Below are 26,222 nucleotides of genomic sequence, written 5' to 3' on the forward strand. Positions count from 1 at the left end.
ACAGTTGGCACTGTGCATTGGGGCAGGTAGCGTTCTCCTGGCATCCACGAAACCCAGATTAGTCTGTCAGACTGCCAGATGGTGAAGTGTGATTCATCACTCCAGAGAACGCGTTTCCACTGCTCCAGAGTCCAATGGCGGTGAGCTTTACACCACTCCAGCCGACCCTTGGCATTGCGCATGGTGATCTTAGACTTGTGTGCGGCTGCTTGGCCATGGAAACCCATTTCATGAAGCTCCCGACGAACAGTTCTTGTGCTGATCTTGCGTCCATAGGCAGTTTAGAACTCGGTAGTGAGTGTTGCAACCGAGGACAGGCGATTTTTACGCGCTGAGCCATTGTTGCTCCTAGACGTTTCCACTTCACAGTAACAGCACTTACAGTTGACCGGGGCAGCTCTAGCAGGGCAGAAATTTGACGAACTGACTTGTTGAAAAGGTGGCATCCTATGGCGGTGCCACGTTGAAAGTCACTGAGCTCCTCAGTACGGGCCATTCTACTGCAAATGTTTGTCTATGGAGATTGCATGGCTGTGTGCTCGATTTTATACACCTGTCAGCAACGGGTGTGGCTAAAATAGCCGAATACACAAATGTGAAGGGGTGTCCACATACCTTTTGGCCATGTAGTGTAGCTTAAACACATGAACCTGCACTACTTATAGGTCATTATCAATAAAACGTCACAATACCGTTCAATTTGGCTGCTGGGGGGCAAGGAGACCCCAGCTCTGCTAAAACCATTGACAACTGCATGCATTTTTTCAAGGGATTGTTAAATAAATGTTATAACTATTTGGTTTTAATATGATGACCTCTTGAAGAGCATAGTCAGAACTACACATTTCCGATTTTTTCACATTTAGCTCTATCATCAGAGTTATTTAAGCAATAAGGCCCAAGTAGGTGTGGTATATGGCCAATATACCACTGGCTAAGGGCTGTTCTTATGCACAACGCAACGCTGAGTGCTAGGACACAGCCCTTAGCCGCGGTGTATTAGCCATATACCACAAACCCTGAGGTGCCTTATTGCTATTATAATCGGAAATGTGTAGTTCTGACCATGCTCTTCAAGAGTTGATGATATTACAACCAAGTAGTTTACATTAATTTAACAATCCCTTGAAAACGGCACGCAGTTGTCAATGGTTTTAGCGGAGCTGCGGGTCTCCTTGCCCCCCAGCAGGCAAATCGTACGCTCTGCATAACAACCTATTGGAGTCTATTGATAATCACTACTGTTTATTTCTGTCTCCCTGAGTGTGCCTCCCCATTAGTTGTTTTTAGTGTTGTTATTGTTTTCTACCCTGCAATGTTCTTGAATTGCCTCCCCTTTTGCCTTTGTTTGCCTGTAAGTCTGTCTATTTTTCTGCCTCTTGTACAGTTTAATGAGAAGTGTTCAACACAGCCATGCTATTTATACAGAAAGTGTGTTTAATTTTCCAGTAAAGATAACTGCACAAGAACTGCCTGGCTGTCTGTGCCTTTTTTTTGTTAAGCCTTTGTGCTCAGGCAGTGCAGAGTTTATGACAATACAGTGAGCTAATAACATAGAAATAGAAATATAGGCATACACATTCTAGGCTACTAATTTTCCATACTCAAACAATACACAAACAAGTGATGTTACAGAAATATGACATGAACATCAATACCATGTGTTGCAAAATTCCAGTAACTTTCCCAAAATTCCCAGGTGTTTCAGAAATCCTGGTTGGAAGATTCCCCAAATCAGAGTATAAGCAAGCAAGAAATCCGGAATCTTTCAACCAGGATCTCTTGAAAAATCTGAGATTTTTGTAAAGTTACCAGAATTGTGCAACATTTACCCTATGATTAATTCTCTATATCTGTTTGCTTGTCTGTCTACTCTCTCTCTCTCATCATTCTTTCTAGGTCAGATAGGTTTTCTCTCTCTTTCAATCACACTCACAAAAACACAAAGGGCATCCCCCACTCTTGTGCTCTCTCTGACACACACACACACACACACACACACACACACACAATATCCCTAAAGAGCAGATACAGGCACTTTGAGTAATTGCTGTTTCACAGTTGTGTCAGCCGACTAGCCGAGAAGGGTTTGTCATCGTTCTGCCTCTTAAGTGTGGAGGATGGAGACACCAGGGTATGACGTTACTGGCACCAGGCACACCTTTCCCACTAGCCACAGACACCCCATCACCGACTGTGGACTGCATCATTACTCGGATCCTCTACCTCAGCCCTTCCTGGGGAGGACCATAGGAGCACCATTGACACCCAGTGGAAGATGCCGGTCTGGGACCTCAACTTTATTTTTATATTCTTGGGGCCGTATGTATCAAGTGTCTCAGAGAAGGAGTGCTAATCTAGGATCAGTTTTGCCTTTTAGATCACAATGAATAAGATGACATGGACAGGGGGGAGTTGTTGTGCTGATTTAGGATCAGTTTCTATATTATAATAACTAAGATTACATGGACATGACTGACCTGATCCTGGTTCAGAACTCCTACTCTGAGATGCTTTATGAATACGGGGCTCTGATCTTAGATCAGCTATCCAACTCTGAGACATACAGTGGCTTGCAAAGTATTCACCCCCTTTGCATTTTTCCTATTTTGTTGCCTTACAACCTGGAATTAAAATATATTTTTTTGGGGGGTTTGTATCATTTGATTTACACAACATGCCTACCACTTTGAAGATGCAAAATATGTTTTATTGTGAAACAAACAAGAAATAAGACAAAAACAGAAAACTTGAGCTTGCATAACTATTAACCCCTCTCCAAAGTCAATAATTTGTAGAGCCACCTTTTGCAGCAATTACAGCTGCAAGTCTCTTGGGGTATGTCTCTATAAGCTTGGCACATCTAGCCACTGGGATTTTTTCCCATTCTTCAAGGCAAAACTGCTCCAGCTCCTTCAAGTTGGATGGGTTCCGCTGGTGTACAGCAATCTGTAAGTCATACCACAGATTCTCAGTTGGATTGAGGTCTGGGCTTTGACTAGGCCATTCCAAGACATTTAAATGTTTCCCCTTAAACCACTCGAGTGTTGCTTTAGCAGTATGCTTAGGGTCATTGTCCTGCTGGAAGGTGAACCTCCGTCCCAGTCTCAAATCGCTGGAAGACTGAAACAGTTTCCCTCAAGAATTTCCTTGTATTTAGCGCCATCCATCATTCCTTCAATTCTGACCAGATTTCCAGTCCCTGCCGATGAATAACATCCCCACAGCATGATGCTGCCACCACCATGCTTCACTATGGGGATGGTGTTCTCGGGGTGATGAGAGGTGTTGGGTTTGCACCAGATATAGCGTTTTCCTTGATGGCCAAAAAGCTCAATTTTAGTCTCATCTGAGCAGAGTACCTTCTTTCATATGTTTGGGAAGTCTCCCCACATGGCTTTTGGCGAACACCAAATATGTTTTTTCTTATTTTTTTCTTTAAGCAATGGCTTTTTTCTGGCAAATCTTCTGTAAATCTCAGCTCTGTGGAGTGTACGGCTTAAAGTGGTCCTATGGACAGATACTCCAATCTCCGCTGTGGAGCTTTGCAGCTCCTTCAGGGTTATCTTTGGTTTCTTTGTTGCCTCTCTGATTAATGCCCTCCTTGCCTGGTCCGTGAGTTTTGGTGGCGGCCATCTCTTGGCAGGTTTGTTGTGGTGCCATATTCTTTCCATTTTTTTATAATGGATTTAATGGTGCTCCGTGGGATGTTCAAAGTTTCTGATATTTTTTTATAACCCAACCCTGATCTGTACTTTTCCACAACTTTGTCCCTGACCTGTTTGGAGAGCTCCTTGGTCTTCATGGTGCTGCTTGCTTGGTGGTGCCCCTTACTTAGTGGTTGTCACGGTTTCGGCCGAGGCTGCCTCTCCTCCTTGTTCGGGCAGGCTCGGTGCTCGTCGTCTCCGGAATTCTAGCTGCCACCGATAGATGTTTCATGTTCGTTTGCTTTTGTCTGTTTGTGTCACACCTGTTTCTGTTTTACGTAATTAGTGTCCTATAAGTTTCTCGTTGTGTTTGTCATGTGTTGTGTATGATTGTTTTTCGTCAGTGTTGTGTTTGCTCGGTTGAGCATAGTTTCTCCACTGCGCTGGAGCATAGTTGCACTTGTTCGTGCACCACTTCGTTTGTCGCACCTGTTTGTGCGCATTTGCCTTTTCGCCTTGTGCGTAATTTAGCTGTTGGGCTTAGTTGTCCTGTTGCCTGTGTTGGGCCAGAAATACAGCATTTTGGAACCTACAGTCGGCGTCCTGCATTTGATTTCCTACACTACACCTACACACGCCCTGACAGAATCATACACCAGTCATGGAATCAGCAGGAGCCAAGCAGCCCAGACAAGACTGGAAGCCCAGGTTCGGGACCAGCAAGAGCAACTCCTGCAGATGGGGAACGCCCTGCAGGAGGTGATTACCACACTCCGAGGCTGGGGTTCGCCTCCACCACCGCCCGCCCTGCCAGCACCATCGGCCAGCCCGGCCATTCCAGCGCCGGAACCTCGAGGAGTCCGACTATCTCTCCCGAGGGCTTACGACGGGACAGCGGCTGGGTGTCAAGGATTCCTGCTCCAGGTAGAGCTATACCTGGCCACCGTGCACCCGGCACCTTCAGGGCATGAGAGCGTGTCCGCCTGATCTCCTGCCTGGCCGGGAAAGCGTTGGAGTGGGCCAACGCGAGTGGAGGAAGATCGACGCCACGACCATCACGTACACCGAAGTTCTCCCGCCGCTTTAGGGGCGGTGTTTGACTCATCCCCCGAGGGGAAAGCGCGGGGAGCGTCTGGTCTTCCTCCGACAGGGGAAGAGAAGTGCCCAGGAATTGCGCTCGAATTCGCGTACTCTGGCGGCAGATGCAGGGTGGAATGATCGGGCCCTCATCGATCATACCGATGCAGCCTACGTGAGGACGTCCGTCGGGAGCTGGCGTGCAGGGACACCAGTCTCACTTTCGACCAGCTGGTGGATATGTCCATCAGGCTGATAACCTGCTGGCTACCCGCGGACGTCTTGCGGAGGGTCCGTCCATTCCACCCTCCAGCGCCTCCGAGCCTTGTCCCATGGAGCTCGGGGGCGCTGGGTGCCAGAGAGAGGAGGGGTCGGCAGGCTAGGGGGTCCATCCACTGCACCAACTGTGGTCGGGGGAGGACACACCGCGGCTAGGAGCTGGGGATGGCCTCCTAGGGGAGATGACGACAGGCCCCGCACTGGGGATTCCTTCCAGGTGAGTAGGCGCCCCACTCACCCAGAGCTCTCTGTTGCCCATTTCTGTATGCCTGTATGTTTTCCACAGGTAGCACCTCATGCCCAGCATAAGGCGCTGGTAGATTCAGGCGCAGCTGGGAATTTTATTGATAAAAAGTTTTGTTTAGCGTTAGGGATTCCCCTCATTCCTGTTGATGTTCCTTTTCCCGTTCACGCCCTAGATAGTCGTCCGTTGGGTACGGGCTTGATCAGGAGGTCACGGCGCCACTTAGGATGTGTGCGCAGGGGGATCATCAGAGATGATTCAGCTGTTCCTGATTGACTCTCCTGCGTATCCGGTGGTGCTGGGCATGCCCTGGTTGAGTACCCATAACCCAGTGATTTCGTGGCAGGAGAGGGCTCTGATGGAGTGGTCTGCTCAGTGTGTGGGTAGATGTTTGGGTGTTTTTGTAGGGGCTACCTCGGTGGAGAGTCCAAACCAGGTGCCCGCATTGCACATTCCACCTGAGTATGGGGATTTGGCTATCGCGTTTAGTAAGGCGAGGGCGACGCGGTTGCCGCCACCCCATAGGCAGGGGGGATTGTGCGATAAACCTTTCAGGCAGGGAGCTGCGCTCCCACGGAGTCATGTGTATCCTCTGTCTCAGGAGGAGAAGAAAGCTATGGAGATTTACATAGACGAATCGCTGAGACAAGGATACATACGGCCGATCCACTTCCCCTGCGTCCCGAGTTTCTTTTTCGTGAAGAAGAAGGATGGTGGTTTGCGTCCGTGCATCGATTACCGTGGTCTCAATCAGATTACGGTGAAGTATAGTTATCCACTCCCGCTGATTGCGACCATGACTGAGTCGTTGCATGGGGCGCGTTTCTTCACGAAATTAGATCTCAGGAGCGTGTACAACTTGGTGCGCATCAAGAAGGATGATGAATGGAAAACAGCCTTTAGTACCACCTCGGGCCATTACGAGTATCTAGTCATGCCATACGGGTTGATGAATGCTCCATCGGTTTTCCAATCATTTGTGGATGAGATCTTCAGGGACATGCAGGGACTGGGAGTCGTGTGTACATAGATGACATTCTCGTGTACTCACCTACCCGTGTCGAGCATGTGGCCCTGGTGCGCAGAGTGTTGCGGAGGCTGGTGGAGCACGACCTGTATGTGAAGGCAGAGAAGTGTCTGTTTTTCCAGGAGTCGATCTCCTTTTTGGGGTATCAGTTGTCAGCGTCAGGGGTGAAGATGGAGGTAGACCGAAGGCGTCGGCGTACGTAGTGGCAAACACCAACCACTGTGAAAGAGGTGCAGCAGTTTTTGGGGTTTGCGAATTACTACCGGAGGTTTATCCGGGGTTTTGGGCAAGTGGCAGCTCCCATCACGTCTCTCTTGAAGGGGGGTCCAGTGCGTCTGCAGTGGTCAGTCGAGGCGGACAGGGCGTTTGGGAGGCTGAAGGACCTGTTTACCTCGGCCCGGTGCTGGCGCATCCGGATCCTCTCTTACCATTTCAGGTAGAGGTGGACGCGTCTGAGGCCGGTATTGGCGCCGTGCTTTCACAACGGTCAGGCGCGCCACCTAAACTCCGCCCTGTGCCTTCTATTCCAAGAAGCTCAGCCGGGCGGAGCGAAATTATGACATAGGGGACAGGGAGCTGTTAGCTGTGGTACAGGCCCTTAAGGTGTGGAGGCACTGGCTTGAGGGGGCTCAACACCCTTTCCTCATTTTGACGGACCACCGTAACCTGGAGTACATCCGGGCAGCGAGGAGGCTGAACCCTCGGCAGGCTAGATGGAGTATGTTTTTGACCCGTTTCTCTTTTAAGATCACCTACATCCCTGGGTCACAAAACGGGAAGGCAGATGCGCTGTCTCGGCTGTATGACGGGGAGGGAGAGGTTCGTGGAGCCCACTCCCATACTGCCGGAGTCGTGTCTAGTGGCACCGGTGGTGTGGGAGCTCGATTCTGAGCTCGAGCGGGCATTACGCACCGACCCTAGTCCACCACAATGCCCGGAGGGTCGGAAGTATGTTCCGCTCGAGTGTCGGGATCGATTGATCTATTGGGCTCACACGTCACCCTCCTCTGGACACCCGGGTATCGGCCGGACAGTGCACTGTCTTAGTGCCAAATATTGGTGGCCCACGTTGGCCAGGGATGTGAGGGTTTATGTTTCCTCCTGCTCGGTGTGCGCCCAGTGTAAGGCGCCTAGACATCTGCCTAGGGGTAAGTTACTGCCCCTGCCCGTTCCACAACGACCATGGTCCCACCTCTCGGTGGATTTTATAACTGACCTTCCTCTCTCCCAAGGGAATACTACCATCCTGGTCGTTGTGGACCGGTTCTCTAAGGCCTGTCGTTTGCTCCCCATGCCGGGTCTTCCTACGGCCCTGCAAACTGCCGAGGCACTGTTTACCCATGTGTTCCGGCACTACGGGGTGCCCGAGGACATTGTGGCTGATCGGGGTCCCCAATTCACCTCCAGGGTCTGGAGAGCGCTTTATGGAGCGGTTGGGGGTCTCGGTGAGCCTCACCTCGGGCTACCACCCGGAGAGCAATGGGCAGGTGGAACGCGTAAACCAGGATGTGGGTAGGTTTCTCAGAACATACTGCCAGGACCGGCCGGAGGAGTGGTCAAGGTACGTTCCCTGGGCCGAGATGGCCCAGAATTCCCTACGCCATTCCTCCACGAACCTAACCCCATTTCAATGTGTGTTAGGTTACCAGCCGGTTCTGGCACCCCTGGCAGCAGAGCCAGATCGAGGCTCCTGCGGTGGATGAGTGGGCGCGGCGCTCGGAGGAGACTTGGAACGCTGCACACGTCCACCTGCAGCGGGCCCTCCGACGTCAGAAGGCGAGCGCTGATCTCCACCGCAGTGAGGCACCGGTGTACGCACCTGGTGATCGAGTCTGGCTCTCTACCAGAAACCTGCCCCTCCGCCTGCCCTGTCGGAAACTGGGTCGGCGGTTTGTAGGGCCATTTAAAGTCCTGAGGAGGTTGAACGAGGTTTGTTATAGATTACAGCTTCCTGTGGAGTATAAGTGTATTAACCCCTCGTTCCATGTGTCCCTTCTCAGGCCCGGTGGAAGGGCCCACTCCAAGAAGATGAGATCTTGGAGACTCCTCCGCCCCGTTGGACATCGAGGGGCACCGGCGTACTCGTGGAGATCCATCTTGGATTCGAGACGTCGGATGGGGGTCTCCAGTATCTAGTGGAGTGGGAGGGGTACGGTCCGGAGGAGCGGTGCTGGGTGCCGAGGAGAGACGTGTTGGACCCGTCGCTCCTGACGGAGTTCCATCGAGGCGTCCGACGCGCCCTGCGCCGTGTCCCCTGGCCGCCCCGAGGCGGAGTCGGCGTGCGCGCCTGGAGCCGCGCGTCAAGGGGGGGTACTGTCACGGTTTCGGCCGAGGCTGCCTCTCCTCCTTGTTCGGGCAGGCTTCGGCGCTCGTCGTCTCCGGAATTCTAGCTGCCACCGATAGATGTTTCATGTTCGTTTGCTTTTGTCTGTTTGTGTCACACCTGTTTCTGTTTTACGTAATTAGTGTCCTATAAGTTTCGTTGTGTTTGTCATGTGTTGTGTATGATTGTTTTTCGTCAGTGTTGTGTTTGCTCGGTTGAGCATAGTTTCTCCACTGCGCTGGAGCATAGTTGCACTTGTTCGTGCACCACTTCGTTTGTCGCACCTGTTTGTGCGCATTTGCCTTTTCGCCTTGTGCGTAATTTAGCTGTTGGGCTTAGTTGTCCTGTTGCCTGTGTTGGGCCAGAAATACAGCATTTTGGAACCTACAGTCGGCGTCCTGCATTTGATTTCCTACACTACACCTACACACGCCCTGACAGTGGTGTTGCAGACTCTTGGGCCTTTCAGAACAGGTGTATATATACTGAGATCATGTGACACTTAGATTGCACACGTGGACTTTATTTAACTAATTCTGTGACTTCTGAAGGTAATTGGTTGCACCAGATCTTATTTAGGGGCTTCATAGCAAAGGGTGTGAATACATATGCACACACCACTTTTCCGTTATATATTTTTTTGAATTTTCTGAAACAAGTTATTTTTTTCATTTCACTTCACCAATTTGGACTATTTTGTGTATGTCCATTACATGAAATCCAAATAAAAATCCATTTAAATTACAGGTTGTAATGCAACAAAATAAGAAAAATGCCAAGGGGGATGAATACTTTTGCAAGGCACTGTATGCTTTAAGAATACGGGCCCACGCCCTGATCCTTGATCAGCACTCCTACTCTGAGACGCTTTATGAATACGGGTCGTGATCCTAGATCTGCACTCTGAGACGCGACTGTACAGCTTTTGGAGTCAAACTTTCCTAATATACATAATGGGTGGGAATAATGGGTTTTTTCATTCATGTGGAAAATAATTGCTGATACATTATATGTAGAATCAGACCCACAACAGACACATAAATGTTCTGATGTAAATCATCTAACGGCGCTTTCTTGAGGAACTATTGAAATCGAGCTGAAATTTAAGAAAATGCCGCCCTCATGTGGATGAAAGTGATACTAAACTGTTTTATCTCCCCTTTATCAGTTGAGTCTTAATCAATTAATGATATGTATTAACCCATGCACATCACTGGTCTTGATACATAATTCTGATAATTGATACATAATTCTAATCATTATTATAATATAATGATTATATCTATCCGGGAGGCTATAGAGAGAAGCATTTGATCTCTGACACACTGGAGGAGCGCTTATATTATTGTGTCTACATTTTCATATGCATTTACTGTAGATTTTTATACCCATGTACATTTTCTTTTTGGAAACATCAGTCGGAAGTCCTGCCCCCAAACGAACTAATCGGTACTTCGCTCTAATGTTTGGTTTCTTGATAACTTTTACGCTTCGAAAATCTGTGCCATGCTCCGAGAATGGAATAATTATCCAACGATACTCTTTCACCTTTTCCTGCTGGATTTAGATTATTGTCCACGATCAAGTATTACAACCCAGTTAATTTGCGTTAACCATGAATTAGCCATAATCAACTTTTACTAAATTATGACTATACATTTAAAATAGAAAGTGATGGGAATTCGAATACAGATTTTTCGGGACAATGATAAGCGACTTCAACACATTGGAGAGTGTGTTCAAGCCCGATAAATAATATATATATATTTTTTTTACTCGGGTAAAGTGGGTGGCATTGAGTGAAGTCGTGTTTTGCCATGCATCGCATGGTCGCTTGGTGACATTGGGGTGGGTCTTTTTTTTAGTTTGTATGCAGTTCTCAAGGCAACCAAGGCCTGCTACTTTGAAGTCTGCGGATGCTGCATTCTCGCTGTCTCTCTGAATTCCTGCTTCAACTGCCTTGGATGATATAACCTAAGAAGCACAAGGTAAGTTTAGAATCTGTAGTGTTCTTTGTGTGTGTGTGTGTGTGTGTGTGTGTGTGTGTGTGTGTGTGTGTGTGTGTGTGATAAAACCTCCCAACTCCATTGTGCTATATAAAGCTATTCCTAAATTATTATGTAAAAATATCATACTGTAACATTAATAGTAGCTATGTGTTACTCAAATGTTGTTACATAGTCATATTACAATGTTACTACACAAGTATGAACAATTGACAAGTCTGATGGGCTCTCTTGGGCTGCCTCTGTGTGCTTTAACCCAGTGGACTCAAGGAACCACTGGTACCCTGTCATTTCTCTCATAATTTCACTGCATTAGTGGGACTGTTGTCCTCCACTCACTAGACGTTGATCAAACTTGACTAACTGCTATAGCATGTTGTCAGGATGGAAAGTCTTGTGGGTAGGCAGTTTGGAGACTTGGAAATTTTGCAACAAGTTGACCTGGTCTTAGTCACCTAAGCTACCGTGGTCCCCTAACTTTGGTTTTGCTAAGTTTGAACTTTAAGCATTATTCACAGCACTAGGCCCAGGCCTGTTTGTTATTCTCCTAGCGTGAGCACCTAACAGACTCTGCTCTGTGTCTGTCAGCACATCCTTATCTCTCCCTCTCGCCACGTAAGAAGATTAGCCTACGTTGCTTAGTTAGTTAGCAGGCCATTTTAGCCAACCTTCACTGGACTGGGCTCTCTCTCAGCTTGGGTGAGATCCTGAGGCTTCAACTTGATTCATAGAATCATCAGAATGCTCTGGTCCTCAGCCTAACAAAACTGAAACATGTTGCTTTTGGCTCCATTGATGTCTGTCCTGACAGCTTTGGGAGGGAGGGCTGGGAGTCTGTCGGAGGAGAACCTAGCTAGCAGGGGCGTTAATTAGCCTAGCCTGGCAGCTCCCGTCATCCCAGTCTCAGAGAGAGACAGCTCCCCTGGCACCCCAAGGATTAGCCTAGATGTCAGTGTGGCTCTGTGGGGCTCCTGTGGAGATGTACTACTGGGTGTGCTCAACAGATCAGCCCTGTCTGTCTGTTTGTCTGTCTGTGAGCAGTATTTGAGCCCCGCAGGGTTTAATACCCCAGCCTGACCACATAACAAAACCTTGGAGTACCTCAGGGCTGTATGGACACGCCGCTTGGATTTAAGCAACAGGTGAGTCCACATTCTTTATGCTTTACAATCAACAGAATGGCTATATTGCTGTATTGACGAGTGAAGATGTGCATACTAGCCTAATCAATGTAGCAAAGATATGATCTTACGGTTTCAATTTATAGGCCTACTTAAGATTATGACGGCCTAAATTGTTTATTTTCTATGCATCCTATCTAGGCTACATCAAAATAAGTCTGATATTCACTGATAAACTATGTCCCGGATCTGAAATTAGCAATGAAAAATGCCCTGAAGTTGTTTATCTGCCTGAAGTGCTTGTGTTTTCCCAGTTGTCTCAGTTTAGATGCAAGGTCTGTCAGCCCAGCCACCTCTTCTCTTCTATGGAGAGAGATTCTCCATACATTTGCGTATGAAAGTAGGACAGAGTGGCTATATGAGCCTGCTGGCATCTCAGATTGTTCTGGCAAATCTCACATAGGAACTTAATTGAGAGGAAGGATGTTTAACATGCTTTTTACATTTGTATTTTTTGTACATCATGATGAAATTGTCCATTTTAGGCCCTTTTTAGACCTATACATGCCTCTTGTAAGACCCTATTATAGTGTTCTCTGAAATATGGAGTATGTCTTCTGAAATACACATTTTCACATTCATATCTCAAAACTACACTTTTGGATGTTGCCTATTTTTAGACATATTGTTTGTAACAATATACTCTTCAAACACTTCAAATTTAGAGAGTGGGCCCTGTTTTTTGTTCACTCCTCAACAAAGATGCGTTGTGTTTGTGTGTCAGATTAGAAGCAGCACTCCCTTTATAATCTGCTTTTGGTAATCTCGGATATTGATGAGGACCAAGATGCACGATGGCCACTTTCTGTAACGAGTAGGTCTAAGCTTGCTGCTTCACTTTCTGGGTCTTTGTGTCTTCCAAAATTGATTTGTTATTCTGATTTTTGTGTTCCATCCTACAACATATTTACAGGTAGAATGTCTGTGTGCTTGTGTGAGGTATTTTGAAGTGCATGAAAGTGCACCGCAGTATGGTGAGGAGGTACGTGTCACTCATACAGATGAGGCTATAGCTGCTTCCCACTCAAACCCCCAGAAACTTCTCTCATTTGTCTTCTCTCCATGCTTTTCTTGTCCATGAGTCAATGCTGTGAATGCTGATTGGCTGAAGGTAGAGGTAAGAAGTGCAGCATTGAGGCCTGTTGTTCTCCGAGCTCAGTAAGGCAGGGTTTGGTGTTGTCGGTTGCTATGGTGACAGTCAAAGGCTCCATGACATCAAAAAATAGTTTGATCTTGATATGAACCCCAGATGTGTTCCCATTGTTAGCCTAAATAGCTATATGCAATCTCTCAAAAATGAGCAATTAAATTTGATAAGCCAATTGATCTTCATAATATGCATAGTTTAACTGAAACTGAAACATGGATGTTTATTTCTTCTAAGAGTACCTTTAGGAATGAATATCCCTCTTCCCCTCTCCTGTATGAAAGCCCTTCTTTTGTGCAGGCCACATGGTCTGGTCTGGTGGTCTAGACACATGTACAAAGTCCAGAGACCGGGGTTCGATCCCTGTCGCCACCCTTTGTCTCTCTCTAATGTCTCCCCATATTATAGTCTGTCTCTGAATAAAGCAAAAATTACCAAAAATATATTTTTTAAAGAGACAGAGAGAGAAAAATGCCTTCTACATAAACATTATGAAAATGAAAGATAGACCATACTGAAGGAGTGACAAATGATTATCTGTTTATTAAGATGCTTCCATGTTAACAATAGGGAGCAGCTGTGTATGAGGATGAAGACAGACTGTTCATTTCCTTGCTCTTTAATCACAGTTAATTAGCTCTGTGTTCTGTGTTCTGCATCAAATGATTGAATGACTGCCTTAAAGATGGCCTGCAGTTTTCAGTGTGGTGAAGTCACATCTGTCCTCAGAGAAGTAGGGATGCGGTTGTATAGTGCTGCATTCGACTTTCCCCAGATGTTGGTGCGTACGCAAATGGCATCCTATTCCCTAAGGTCCTTGGTCAAAAGTAGTGCCCAATGTAGGGGAAAGGGCTCCATTTGTAATGCAACCTGTGAATATGTGTGTGCTTGCATTTGAAATTTGTTGTACCAAAAACTGGGCAAAGTGAGTTAGGCTTTTCTCACTAATCCTGTAATGTTACTGCATTTGGTTTCAGGGTATCCAGTGCCCCCATGACAAAGCTTTCCATAAGAATGACATAGACCTACAGCCAGGTCCAGTAGGCTAGATTCTGAGCCATGGCTGTGGGAGGTGGGCTTCAGAGGAGCACCAGATCAGCCAATCAGGATGCTGGATGTCACCACACCTAGCTAGAGGTCAGAAGTCAGACCTGAGAGAGAGAACCAGAGAGAGAGGATGGAGACCAGAGGGCGCAGCACCAGGGCAGGGTTTCTGTTCTGGACCCCTGCTCCTCAACACCCTTCTCCCTCCAGCTCCATAGGCACAGATGCGGACTGGGGGGATGAGGATGAGGAGGAAGGTGGGGACAGGAAAGAGGAAGAAGAAGAGGACTTCCACAGCCAGATGGATGAGAACGGGATCATAGGACTGGACAAGGCCTTGGAGAATGTGGGTCTGGGAGAAGAGGAGGAGGAGGGAGAGGAGGTTGGAGAGGAGGAGGGAGTGGAGCGTGGAGAGGATGATCCACCCTGGTACTCTGGAGCTTTGGACCAAGAGGGACCCAGGGAGGGGTTCCTGTCCCCCAGTAGGGCAGGTGGGATGGGGCTGGACCAGGGGTTGGAACAGGTAGACCCTCTGGAGGAGCTGAGTTATAACCTGAGTGAGCTGCAGGACTCAGAGCCTCTGTCCCAGTCTGAGCCACCTGGAGAAGACACTCACACCCTGTCACTCAGTGAGTCACACATACTAACAAACACTAGAAACATTGTCATCACTTCTTTAGTCAAATAATAACACATTTCAACAAAGCCAAAAGCATCAAAGCCTCAGGCCTAAGTCCCCTAAGATCTGCAAGCAAGGGTGACAATTGCAAGGGAAAACTGCTACATTTATCTTGATATTTGACCTAGGTGAGTGTATAAAGACAAATCTGAAGTGACTCTTTCTCCCATGCCCTTCTCTTTCTCTGCTAGATGTCCTGGAGGCCAAGGACAGTGTGGAGATCTGGAGTGAGGATGAGGAGCAGCAGCAGAAGGATGAAGAGGAGCAGAGCTGGGTGGTCCACAGGCAGCGGATGGAGCATCTCCCAGAGAGAGACAGACAGCTGGACATGACAGAGGATGAAAGGAAGGTAGAGGAGGAGGAGGAGGAGGAGGAGGACAGCGAGCCCCATGCACACACTGACATGATGTCATGTCCTGTCATAGCTGGGGCTGGGTCTTGCTGGGATCAGGGCCATAGTGTCAGAGGAGAAGAGAGAAAGGTAAGTGCCATAAGAAGTTACAGCGCCGACCTACAAATAGAAGAGACTAGTGAATTCTCAGAGAGTGACAACAGAGGGGGGACACGGTTGGTAGAGAGTGTGTCTGGAAACCTCTCCTCCTTTTTCCCTCCTGACCTGCTCAGTCCATCCCCCAAGTATCCTTCCTCCCCTCCCAGAGGTTGTACCATTCCTCACCTCCTCCACTTCTCCTCCGAGGAGTTGGCTGATGCTCCCGGGGTTGAAGCCGAGACGTTCCTGGAGGAACCCACCTTTACAGAGAGCCTTCCGGAATCCCGCAGCAGCCGGATGAGCCACGCCCCCAGGCCTCATTGGCAGCCTGAGTCAGGGGGGGAGGATCTCAAGCCTAGGACCTTTCCTTACCCAGCAGCCATCTTTCCTGAGCATGGGATATCTTACCGACTCAGAGAGAGAAACGAGGGGGGTGAAGAGAGCCTACAAGATGAGTCAGGCGTTAACCATCGGCAACACGCCTCTCGCTCTCCAAGGAAGATGAAACAGCGCTCACCTGACACTCCACGAGCCATGGCTCATTCCCCTCAGAAAGGTTGGCATGCACCCTCACAGTTCCCTTCTCACAGCAGCACCCAGGACAGGAGCCTCCGGACCCACAGGGAGAGTCCCCCCAAACCCCAACCCAGGAGCCATGACCCTGACATGGACGAGGGTCGGAGAGGGCCACTGACCTACCCCACTCCAGACTTCTCCAAGGTAGAGCCCAGGGTCCGCTTCCCCAAGAGCGGCTACACACCCCCCAAGAGCAAAGGCTCCCCCAGAAAGAGGTCTCTGTCAGTGGAGCCCCCCCTGGTGTTCAAGTCTCCTGCTGACATAGTGAGAGAGGTGCTGCTGAGCAGTACAGACGGACCCCCTCCCCCCTCGCCCCCCAACGGGCCCCACAGGCCCCTAAACTCCACGGCGCCAGAGGACTTCAGATGCCCACAACAGGCCAGCACTCTGGTACAGCAGCTGCAGGTACATACACAGAGAGTAGGACTACACCGCAGGCACACGCTCAGACTAACTCTGATTCCTTAGCATTCTGACATACATACTCAGACTAACTCTGATTCCTTAGCATCCTGACATACTCAGACTAACTCTGATTCCTTAGCATTTTGACATACTCAGACTAACTCTGATTCCTTAGCATTCTGACATACTCAGACTAACTCTGATTCCATAGCATCTTGACATACTCAGACTAACTCTGATTCCTTAGCATTCTGACATACAGACTAACTCTGATTCCTTAGCATTCTGACATACAGACTAACTCTGATTCCTTAGCATTCTGACATACAGACTAACTCTGATTCCTTAGCATTCTGACATACAGACTAACTCTGATTCCTTAGCATCCTGACATACTCAGACTAACTCTGATTCCTTAGCATTCTGACATATAGACTAACTCTGATTCCTTAGCATCCTGACATACTCAGACTAACTCTGATTCCTTAGCATTCTGACATACTCAGACTCTGATTCCTTAGCATTCTGACATACTCAGACTAACTCTGATTCCTTAGCATTCTGACATACTTACACTAACTCTGATTCCTTAGCATTCTGACATACTCAGACTAACTCTGATTCCTTAGTATTCTGACATACTCAAACTCAAAGGCTAAACAACTTTCCAAGTCTCCCACACACTGACACCAATTCACTGAATGATGCTCCAATTGACTAGCTCTGAGTAGTGCTTCTCTACTTCCTATCCAGCTCACAGCCTTGACTTTTCTCCTCTCTCCCTCCCTCCCCCTCTCTCTTTCCTTACCCCTATTTTCTCTAGGAGGACTACAGCAGGCTGCTAACCAAGTATGCTGAGGCAGAGAACACTATTGATCAGATGCGTCTGGAAGCCAAGGTAGTCTACATAAGTGTGTGTGTGTGTGTGTGTGTGTGTGTGTGTATATGGGGTATTGGAAGTGATGCAGACAATGTAATTGTCTGCATCACTTCCAATACCCCATATATTTTTTGCGCAAATATATATATATGCATGAAACAAGTAACTTTCCAACAATTGTTTACAGACAGATTATTTCACTTATAATTCACTGTATCACAATTCCAGTGGGTCAGAAGTTTACATACACTAAGTTGTCTCTGCCTTTAAACAGCTTGGAAAATTCCAGAAAATGATATCATGGCTTTAGAAGCTTCTGATAGGCTAATTTACATCATTTGAGTCAATTGGAGGCCTACCTTCAAACTCAGTGCCTCTTTGCTTGACATCATGGGAAAATCAAAATAAATCAGCCAAGACCTCAGAAAAAAAATTGTAGACCTCCACAAGTCTGGTTCTTCCTTGGGAGCAATTTCCAAATGCCTGAAGGTACCACGTTCATCTGTACAAACAATAGTACGCAAGTATAAACACCGTGGGACCACGTAGCCGTCCTACCGCTCTGGAAAGAGACGCGTTCTGTCTCCTAGAGATGAACGTACTTTGGTGCGAAAAGTGCAAATCAATCCCAGAACAACAGCAAAGGACCTTGTGAAGATGCTGGAGGAAACAGGTACAAAAGTATCTACAGTAAAACGAGTCCTATATCGACATAACCTGAAAGGCCGCTCAGCAAGGAAGAAGCCACTGCTCCAAAACCGCCATTAAAAAAGCCAGACTACGGTTTTCAACTGCACATGGGGACAAAGATCGTACTTTTTGAGAAATGTCCTCTGGTCTGATGAAACAAAAATAGAACTGTTTGGCCATAATGACCATCGTTATGTTTGGAGGAAAAAGGGGGTTGCTTGCAAGCCGAAGAACACCATTCCATCCATGAAGCACGGGGGTGGCAGCATCATGCTGTGGGGGTGCTTTACTGCAGGAGGGACTGGTGCACTTCACAAAATAGATGGCATCATGAGTAAGGAAAATTATGTGGATATATTGAAGCAACATCTCAAGACCTCAGTCAGGAAGTTAAAGCTTGGTCGCAAATGGGTCTTCCAAATGGACAATGACCCCAAGCATACTTCCAAAGTTGTGGCAAAATGGCTTAAGGACAACAAAGTCAAGGTATTGGAGTGGCCATCACAAAGCCCTGACCTCAATCCTATAGAACATTTGTGGGCAGACCTGAAAAAGCGTGTGCGAGCAAGGAGGCCTACAAACCTGACTCCGTTACACCAGCTCTGTCAGGAGGAATGGGCCAAAATTCACCCAACTTATTGTGGGAAGCTTGTGGAAGGCTACCTGAAACGTTTGACCCAAGTTAAACAATTTAAAAGCAATGCTACCAAATACTAATTGAGTGTATGTAAACTTCTGACCCACTGGGAATGTAATGAAAGTACTAAAAGCTGAAATAAATAATTATCTCTACTATTATTCTGACATTTCACATTCTTAAAATAAAGTGGTGATCCTAAAACAGGGAATTTGTACTAGGATTAAATGTCAGGAATTGTGAAAAACTGAGTTTAAATGTATTTGGCTAAGGTGTATGTAAACTTCCGACTTTACACATACATACAGTGGCTTGCGAAAGTATTCACCCCCTTGGCATTTTCCCTATTTTGTTGCCTAACAACCTGGAATTAAAATTGATTTTGGGGGGGGTTGTATCATTTGATTTACACAACATGCCTACCACTTTGAAGATGTGAAACAAACAACAAGAAATAAGACAAAAAAACAGAAAACTTGAGCGTGCATAACCCCCCCAAAGTCAATACTTTGTAGAGCCACCTTTTGCAGCAATTACAGCTGCAAGTCTCTTGGGGTATGTCTCTATAATCTTGGCACATCTAGCCACTGGGATTTTTGCCCATTCTTCAAGGCAAAACTGCTCCAGCTCCTTCAAGTTGGATGGGTTCCGCTGGTGTACAGCAATCTGTAAGTCATACCACAGATTCTCAATTGGATTGAGGTCTGGGCTTTGACTAGGCCATTCCAAGACATTTAAATGTTTCTCCTTAAACCACTTGAGTTTTGCTTTAGCAGTATGCTTAGGGTCATTGTCCTGCTGGAAGGTGAACCTCCGTCCCATTCTCAAATCTCTGGAAGACTGAAACAGGTCTCCCTCAAGAATTTCCCAGTATTTAGCGCCATCCATCATTCTTTCAATTCTGACCAGTTTCCCAGTCCCTGCCGATGAAAAACATCCCCACAGCATGATGCTGCCACCACCATGCTTCACTGTGGGGATGGTGTTCTCGGGTGATGAGAGGTGTTGTGTTTGCACCAGACATAGCGTTTTCCTTGATGGCCAAATTGCTCAATTTTAGTCTCATCTGACCAGAGTACCTTCTTCTATATGTTTGGGGAGTATCCCACAAGGCTTTTGGTGAACACCAAACGTGTTTGCTTATTTTTTTCTTTAAGCAATGGCTTTTTTCTGGCCACTCTTCCGTAAAGCCTAGCTCTGTGGAGTGTATGGCTTAAAGTGATCCTATGGACAGATACTCCAATCTCCGCTGTGGAGCTTTGCAGCTCCTTCAGGGTTATCTCCCCCGAGTGGCGCAGTGGTCTAAGGCACTGCATCGCAGTGCTAGCTGTGCCACTAGAGATCCTGGTTCTAGTCCATGCTCTTTCGCAGCCGGCCGCAACCGGGAGACCCATGGGTGGCGCACAATTGGTCCAGCGTCGTCCAAGGTAGGGGAGGGTTTGGCCGGCAGGGATGTGGGTTCGTTTCCCACGGGGGGCCAGTATGAAAAAAAACAAAAAACGTATGCATTCACTAACTGTAAGTCGCTCTGGATAAGAGCGTCTGCTAAATGACAAAAAAAAATGTAAAATGTTATCTTTGGTCTCTTTGTTGCCTTTCTGATTAATGCCCTCCTTGCCTGGTCCATGAGTTTTGGTGGGCGGCCCTCCCTTGGCAGGTTTGTTTTGGTGCCATATTCTTTAAAAAAATTTATAATGGATTTAATGGTGCTCCGTGGGGTGTTCAAAGTTTCGGATATTTTTTAGAACCCAACCCTGATCTGTACTTCTCCACAACTTTGTTCCTGACCTGTTTGGAGAGCTCCTTGGACTTCATGGTGCCGCTTGCTTGGTAATGCCCCTTGCTTAGTGGTGTTGCAGACTCTGGGGCCTTTCAGAACAGGTGTATATATACTGAGATCATGTGACAGATCATGTGACACACAGGTGGACTTTATTTAACTAATTATGTGACTTTTTAGAATTTTTTGAATCAAGTTATTTTTTTAATTTCACTTCACCAATTTGGACTATTTTGTGTATGTCCATTACATGAAATCCAAATAAAAATCAATTTAAATTACAGGTTGTAAATCAACAAAATAGGAAAAACGCCAAGAGGGATTAATACTTTTGCAAGGCACTGTACATACATACATACATACATACACATATAAATACATACATATACACATACATATATATACATATCCTTTAAAAATACATGTTTTCCTTTATTACTTTCCAACCCCACCACCCTTCCCCTAATTGGAGTAAACTAGTGAACAACAACGCTTAGGCCTCTACTTCCAGCTTGTACATACTATATACATTTTATGGACACAGTCAATTTTAAAATAATTATGTTTTGTTTGTTTTTACTCCTGAACTTCCTCTACCCTCAACCTCTCCGATCATTTTCATGATGTCCATCCGGTTTGCTTCTATATGCCATATCTTTCAAACTGTGCTCTTTCACAAAAGTTCTTAACCTATAACCTATACGCTTGATACATACAGCCCCTGACCAATGCTAAGCTTGAGATCAAAATCTCCATTCACTGAACACTCCCTCCATCTCCTCTGTGGTGGATGTTGTGTCTGGCAGACAGAGGGGTTATATTTAGTCCTCAAATTAAATCAAATGTTATTTGTCACATGCTTCGTAAACTACTGGTGTAGACTAACAGTGAAATGCTTACTTACAGGTCCTTCCCAACAATGCACAGAGAAAGAAAATAGAGAGATAATACAAAAGTAAAACACGTAATAATAAAAGTAATAATAAATACGCCATGAATAATGATAAATTGGCTATATACACGGAGTACCAGTACCGAGTTGATGTGCAGGGGTACGAGGTAATTGAGGTGATATGTACATATAACTAGGAATAAAGTGACTAGGCAACAGAATAGATAATAAACAGTAGCAGCAGTTTATGTGATGAGTAATAAAAATGTTTGTGCAAAAAGGGTGATGTACTGGGCCATACGCACGACCCTCTGTAGCGCCTTGTGGTTGGATGCCAAGCAGTTGCCATACCAAGCGGTGATGCAGCCAGTAAAAATGCTCTCAATGGTGCAGCTGTAGAACTTTTTGAGGATCTGAGGGCCCATGCCAAATATTTTTCTCTCTGCTCTGCATCTGAATGCAGGCCACATGAAAGACAACACAAAGCAGATGAGGAGAGCCACTCCAGTGGACTGTATGATTATAGCCTGTTCAAGCATCCTAAATGGCACCCTATTCCCATTTAGGGCTCTGGTCAAAAGTAGTGCACTAAGGATATAGGATGCCATTTGGGACAAAACTTGTTTCAGAGGGCGCCCTGCATGTACAATACACTATCTTCTGAAGAAAAACACCAGCCTCTGTTGTTGTTGGACTATTCTCAACACCTCTGAAGAGCCACATTGGTATTGTGGGTCAAATGAAAGAATTACACTCTCAAAGTATGTTATGGAAAGGGAGTTGTAAAAAGACAGTAGCAAACAGAGTTTGTAGTGGTTGTAGAACCCAAGGAAAGTTGGTTTCTCATGTAGCTCAAAAAGCTATAGAATAAGATAAAAATTATAGTACACTGCATTATTACATTATTACATTATTACATTATTACTAGAACTTCTTTAAATGCTGCTTGTGTATTACAGTTTACTATTTGGTTAGAGGGTTAACAACACCACTTAGCTTTCGCGATTGGGTTGGTAGGTCTTAATTGCTCTCTGACCCCAATACTAGACACACACTAACTAGACCCATCCTGTCGTGTGGGATACAGTCTGCGGTTCACATTAGAACAATCGCATGTATTGATTTTGCCCTCATGACGCAGTCAAGGAAAACAGGAAATGACGTAATTGATGTCAGAGCCCTGTAGGGGAGTCCTCTCCAGATGGACATTGTAGTGACCGTTTGTTTTCATAGTCTTGGACATTCACAGTATCTTGCCTCATTATTGTTGGTTATAGCCTAGTCAATGATTTGAAGTGGAAGCTAAGGCTCGCACACATGGCATCGAATGTGGATCTAGAAGGAGTATTCCTTCCTTCTATCTGTCTCATATTCCTTCTCCAGCTGTACAACGCTCTACTCTTTATACTATTTAATATCAGCTTAGCCCCATCCCTCCTACTCCTCTCTTTACCCACACAAACACACAGCCATCTGTCTCTCTACTCCTCCTTCTGGAGACATAATAGTGTAGATATGCAGGAAGGGACAATTAAATCCTAATCCTTTATCAAACACAGCCCAATATGTGCTTGTATGGTTCCCTGATCAATTAAGAGTATGTTCTTGTCTTTAGAATTATTTTGACGTATGAAAATGATTAAATGGCTGTTTCTGGCAGTTAGCCTATTCTACATTATGTTCATGGGCACTGGGTAGTCATGACAGGTGTGTTTGTTGAGATGGTGCTACTCAGACACTCTGGGAGGTCAAGAAGAGGTCACTGTGATTTACTGTTTCAAGGGCTTATCAAGGAGGGGCAGTTAGCTTCAGCCACAGCCAGCCATCACTAACACACCCACTCTGTCCAATCACAGTTTTATCATCCTGAGACTGAGGCTGAGAGGGGTTGTGATAAAACCTCTCCACAAAATGGAGGATGTGATGGATACACATGTACACAAATAGATATACAGAGGCTAGAGCCAGCCCATAGACTTCAGACTTTTCTATATTGAAAAGCATATCTCCTCCAAGTAGCATAACTATCAAGGTCTTTAGTATAACACTGGTATTTAAATAACTGCCTCTGTCCCTACAGTTTATGACTCAAACTAATTTAGGCTATCGTTTACCTAATTTATGTTTAGGTGACATAAATCTCATCGAGTTGACACCTGTTTCTCTCTGTGGTGTTGTCTCTCTCTCCAGGTGGGCCTCTACTCTGACCCTCCCAATCCCAGTCACGCTGTCCAATCAGGTGTGCTCCATAAAGGTTCAAAAGTCATGACCTTAACCTTTCCCCAAGCTCAGAGGGCAGAGCTCAGCTCAGGCTCCATTCACCTGAATGGACAGGCTGCCCACCAAGGTACTTACAGCCATCTTTGAATGATTTACTGCATCCCAAATAGCACCCTAATCCCTTTATAGTGTACTACTTTTGAACAGAGCCCAATGGGTAATAGACTAACATTGGTGACACAACCATTGCTTTGTTTAAATATGTTCTTACACTCCATTGACAGTTGATTATGCCTCTCATGTGTGGACCCCATGAAGAGTAGCTGCTGCATAAGCAACAGCTAATGGAGATCCTAATAAATAAATCATTCAACAATTCTTCACACATTTCAATTGTCCTTTAGTGCAAACCTATTTTCTCTCCACACTACAGGACCTGGTGGAGTCTCCCCTGTCTGTCCCTCCTCAGCGGCCTCCTCTTCCTCCAGAAGCCTGGGCCCTGGAGATGGAGAGAGGCTGACCAGGGCTCTCTCAAAGCAGGCTGACAGGTTCCTCTACCAGGTGCAGACATTTGAAGAGCACCTGAGGAGAGGGAAACTCAAACCGTTTGAGCAGATGAAGGTATTGTTCTGATATTTATCCACCATGAGTCTTGGAAATAGAGGAGCATCTCCCAATGCTAACTAGCCACCATTTTGTATTTTGTATTAGTAATGATGCGATGATGTGTCCCCGCAGGGTTTGTCCCAGCTTCTCCAAGGGCAGGATTCTCTGGAAAGAGGTTATCTAGCAGCACGAGATGAACACAGAGTCCTACTGCAGAGAGGGGCTGAGCTGGGCCCCTTTGACCTGGGCAGGTGAGACCACACTGCAGGATTATCTACAATAATGTGTTTAAACTGTTATAGAAAGTGTTTATTAGAACATGCTGTGTAAACTGTTTGATATGGTGGGCATGAGAAAAAATTCAAGTGTGTGTTGTGTGTATGTTTTGTCTCTCTCTGTGTGTGTGTGTGTGTGTGTGTGTGTGTGTGTGTGTGTGTGTGTGTGTGTGTGTGTGTGTGTGTGTGTGTGTGTGTGTGTGTGTGTGTGTGTGTGTGTGTGTGTGTGTGTGTGTGTGTGTGTGTTTGTGTGATAGGGAGTTGGAGGGCCGTATATTCCAGTGTGGGATGCGTGTGGAGGAGCTCAAGGAGAAGGTGGAGCAGACTGAACAGGACCTACCCACCTCAGAGGCCCCTCCCACTCCACGGCCTCACCCCACCCCTTACTCCATGCCAGCAGGGAGCAGCGAGCCCATGCCACTCCCTGAGGTACCATGACAACACAGCTACTGAAGAAACTACATTAGATTATTCACTATTCTATACTATACTATCTCACAGAATGGAGGTCTGCATTTCGAAGAGTGTTAACCTCTCTCTTGCTTGCTCTTTCTTTCTTTTTCTCTCTCTCACTATCTCTCTCTTTCTTTCACTATCTCTCTCTCCAGAGCCCAGTGTTACCTCTGCCTGGGGAGTCTGGGGAGGTGATGAAGGTGGAGGTTAGCTCGGCTAGCGGAGAGAGCGAGGGAGAGGAGGGAGGATTGGGAGAGGAGGAAGTATTGCCGTCCCTTCTCCTCCGTCCTTTAGGTCACAAACACAAACGTGTAGAGAGAGACTTCAGCATGCTGATGAACCAGTAAGTCTCCATCAATTTTAGACACTTTGGGATTTGGACATGAGGGATATAGAGGAGGGATATAGACTTGCATTGGTTTTTGGACAACATTTTTAAGAAATGTGCATTTGGAGACAGTGGCCAGGTAAACAAAACCAAAGCATGGATTGCTGTCTTACCTTGTCCATAGACCACTTACAGAGTAAGGAAATATGTAATTTGGGTGAACTATCCTTTTAAATAAGTCTAGTCTGTATATGTAGAACAGAAGTATTCAAAAGCAGCCAATTGAACAATGTAGTACTAATGTCAATATCAGTTTGCTTATAAATACCACATCCAAAGGCTCTCTGTCTCTTCCAGCTACCAAAGTTTCAGGGAGCTGCCCAGACTGCTAGACCTGAATCTGACAGAGGAAGACCAAGACTCTCCTGATGCAGGAGAAGAAGCCACACATTCAGGTGGTGGGGGGACAAGAGAGGGACCACACCCAGGGACAGGGAGGGAGGAGGGCCACACAAGTCTCCCTCAGAGGTGAGGCTAAACTCACTGCACCAGGGTCGTATTCACCAGGAACCAAACGGTAACAAACGGAAGCAAATGGGCTGAAACAGGGAGTTACTACCTGAACTTGTCCAATAAGAAGCCCTTGTTGTCATTTTCCGTTGCAAAATGTTTTGCTACGGTGTGCAGACTGTGCACTAATGAATACGACCCAGGACAACAATGCCTGTAAATGCTGATCATAAATTCTTACCCAGCTCCTTAATTGTATATATTTTTTAATACTCTAAATTCTATTATGTGTTTTCAGACAGCCAATGCTAGGTCAGCAGGACGCTATATTCATTCCAATGGCGAGACCAAGGACCAGCAAATCAGTTCCTCCTTCCCCAAAGGACCTCAGCCAATCCCCTGCATTTCATGGTTCACCGGCCAATGACAGCAAGAGGTCAGAGGTCAGGAAGTCTCATGGCAGCAGTCTGACCAGTCTGGGGGACAGTGCTGCGTCGGAGAGGAGGGGCTCCAAACTGCAGCCTGGGACCAGGAGAGTGTCATCTCAGGTAAATTACTTCAGAGACTGTATCAAGCTTCCATTACATTTTTTCCTGGTTATTCACCTATCTGGTGTCTGCTGCGAAAGACATAGTCATGACTGAAAACACCATGTAATTGCATCTAACTTGTTTCCAAAACATGTCCAACCAACAAATAAATATTTGAATTTTTACATTTTAGTAATTTAACAGACACTGCAGCGCTACTTACAGTTAGTGCATTCATCTTAAGATAGCTAGATGGGACAACCACATATCACAGTCATAATAAGAACATTTTTCCT

At 46.4% G+C, this 26,222-nt stretch overlaps 1 protein-coding gene across 1 annotated transcript in view; it reads left to right on the forward strand.

Annotated features, from left to right (window-relative positions):
- The first annotated feature begins 11,540 nt into the window (after positions 1 to 11,540).
- The window catches only part of LOC121582600 (microtubule organization protein AKNA), a 28,724-nt gene continuing 14,042 nt past the window's right edge, over positions 11,541 to 26,222 (forward strand). The window contains exons 1-11 of the mRNA XM_041898523.2: positions 11,541 to 11,745; positions 13,909 to 14,604; positions 14,846 to 16,125; positions 16,949 to 17,023; positions 23,195 to 23,351; positions 23,658 to 23,845; positions 23,963 to 24,081; positions 24,363 to 24,534; positions 24,714 to 24,901; positions 25,244 to 25,414; positions 25,695 to 25,944. Of these exons, the coding sequence (XP_041754457.2) occupies positions 14,109 to 14,604; positions 14,846 to 16,125; positions 16,949 to 17,023; positions 23,195 to 23,351; positions 23,658 to 23,845; positions 23,963 to 24,081; positions 24,363 to 24,534; positions 24,714 to 24,901; positions 25,244 to 25,414; positions 25,695 to 25,944 (3,096 nt within the window). The 5' untranslated portion in view covers positions 11,541 to 11,745; positions 13,909 to 14,108. The remainder of the gene's footprint in view (positions 11,746 to 13,908; positions 14,605 to 14,845; positions 16,126 to 16,948; positions 17,024 to 23,194; positions 23,352 to 23,657; positions 23,846 to 23,962; positions 24,082 to 24,362; positions 24,535 to 24,713; positions 24,902 to 25,243; positions 25,415 to 25,694; positions 25,945 to 26,222) is intronic.

This window comes from Coregonus clupeaformis, unplaced genomic scaffold (genome assembly GCF_020615455.1).
Source record: "Coregonus clupeaformis isolate EN_2021a unplaced genomic scaffold, ASM2061545v1 scaf0094, whole genome shotgun sequence".
Lineage (NCBI taxonomy): Eukaryota > Metazoa > Chordata > Actinopteri > Salmoniformes > Salmonidae > Coregonus > Coregonus clupeaformis.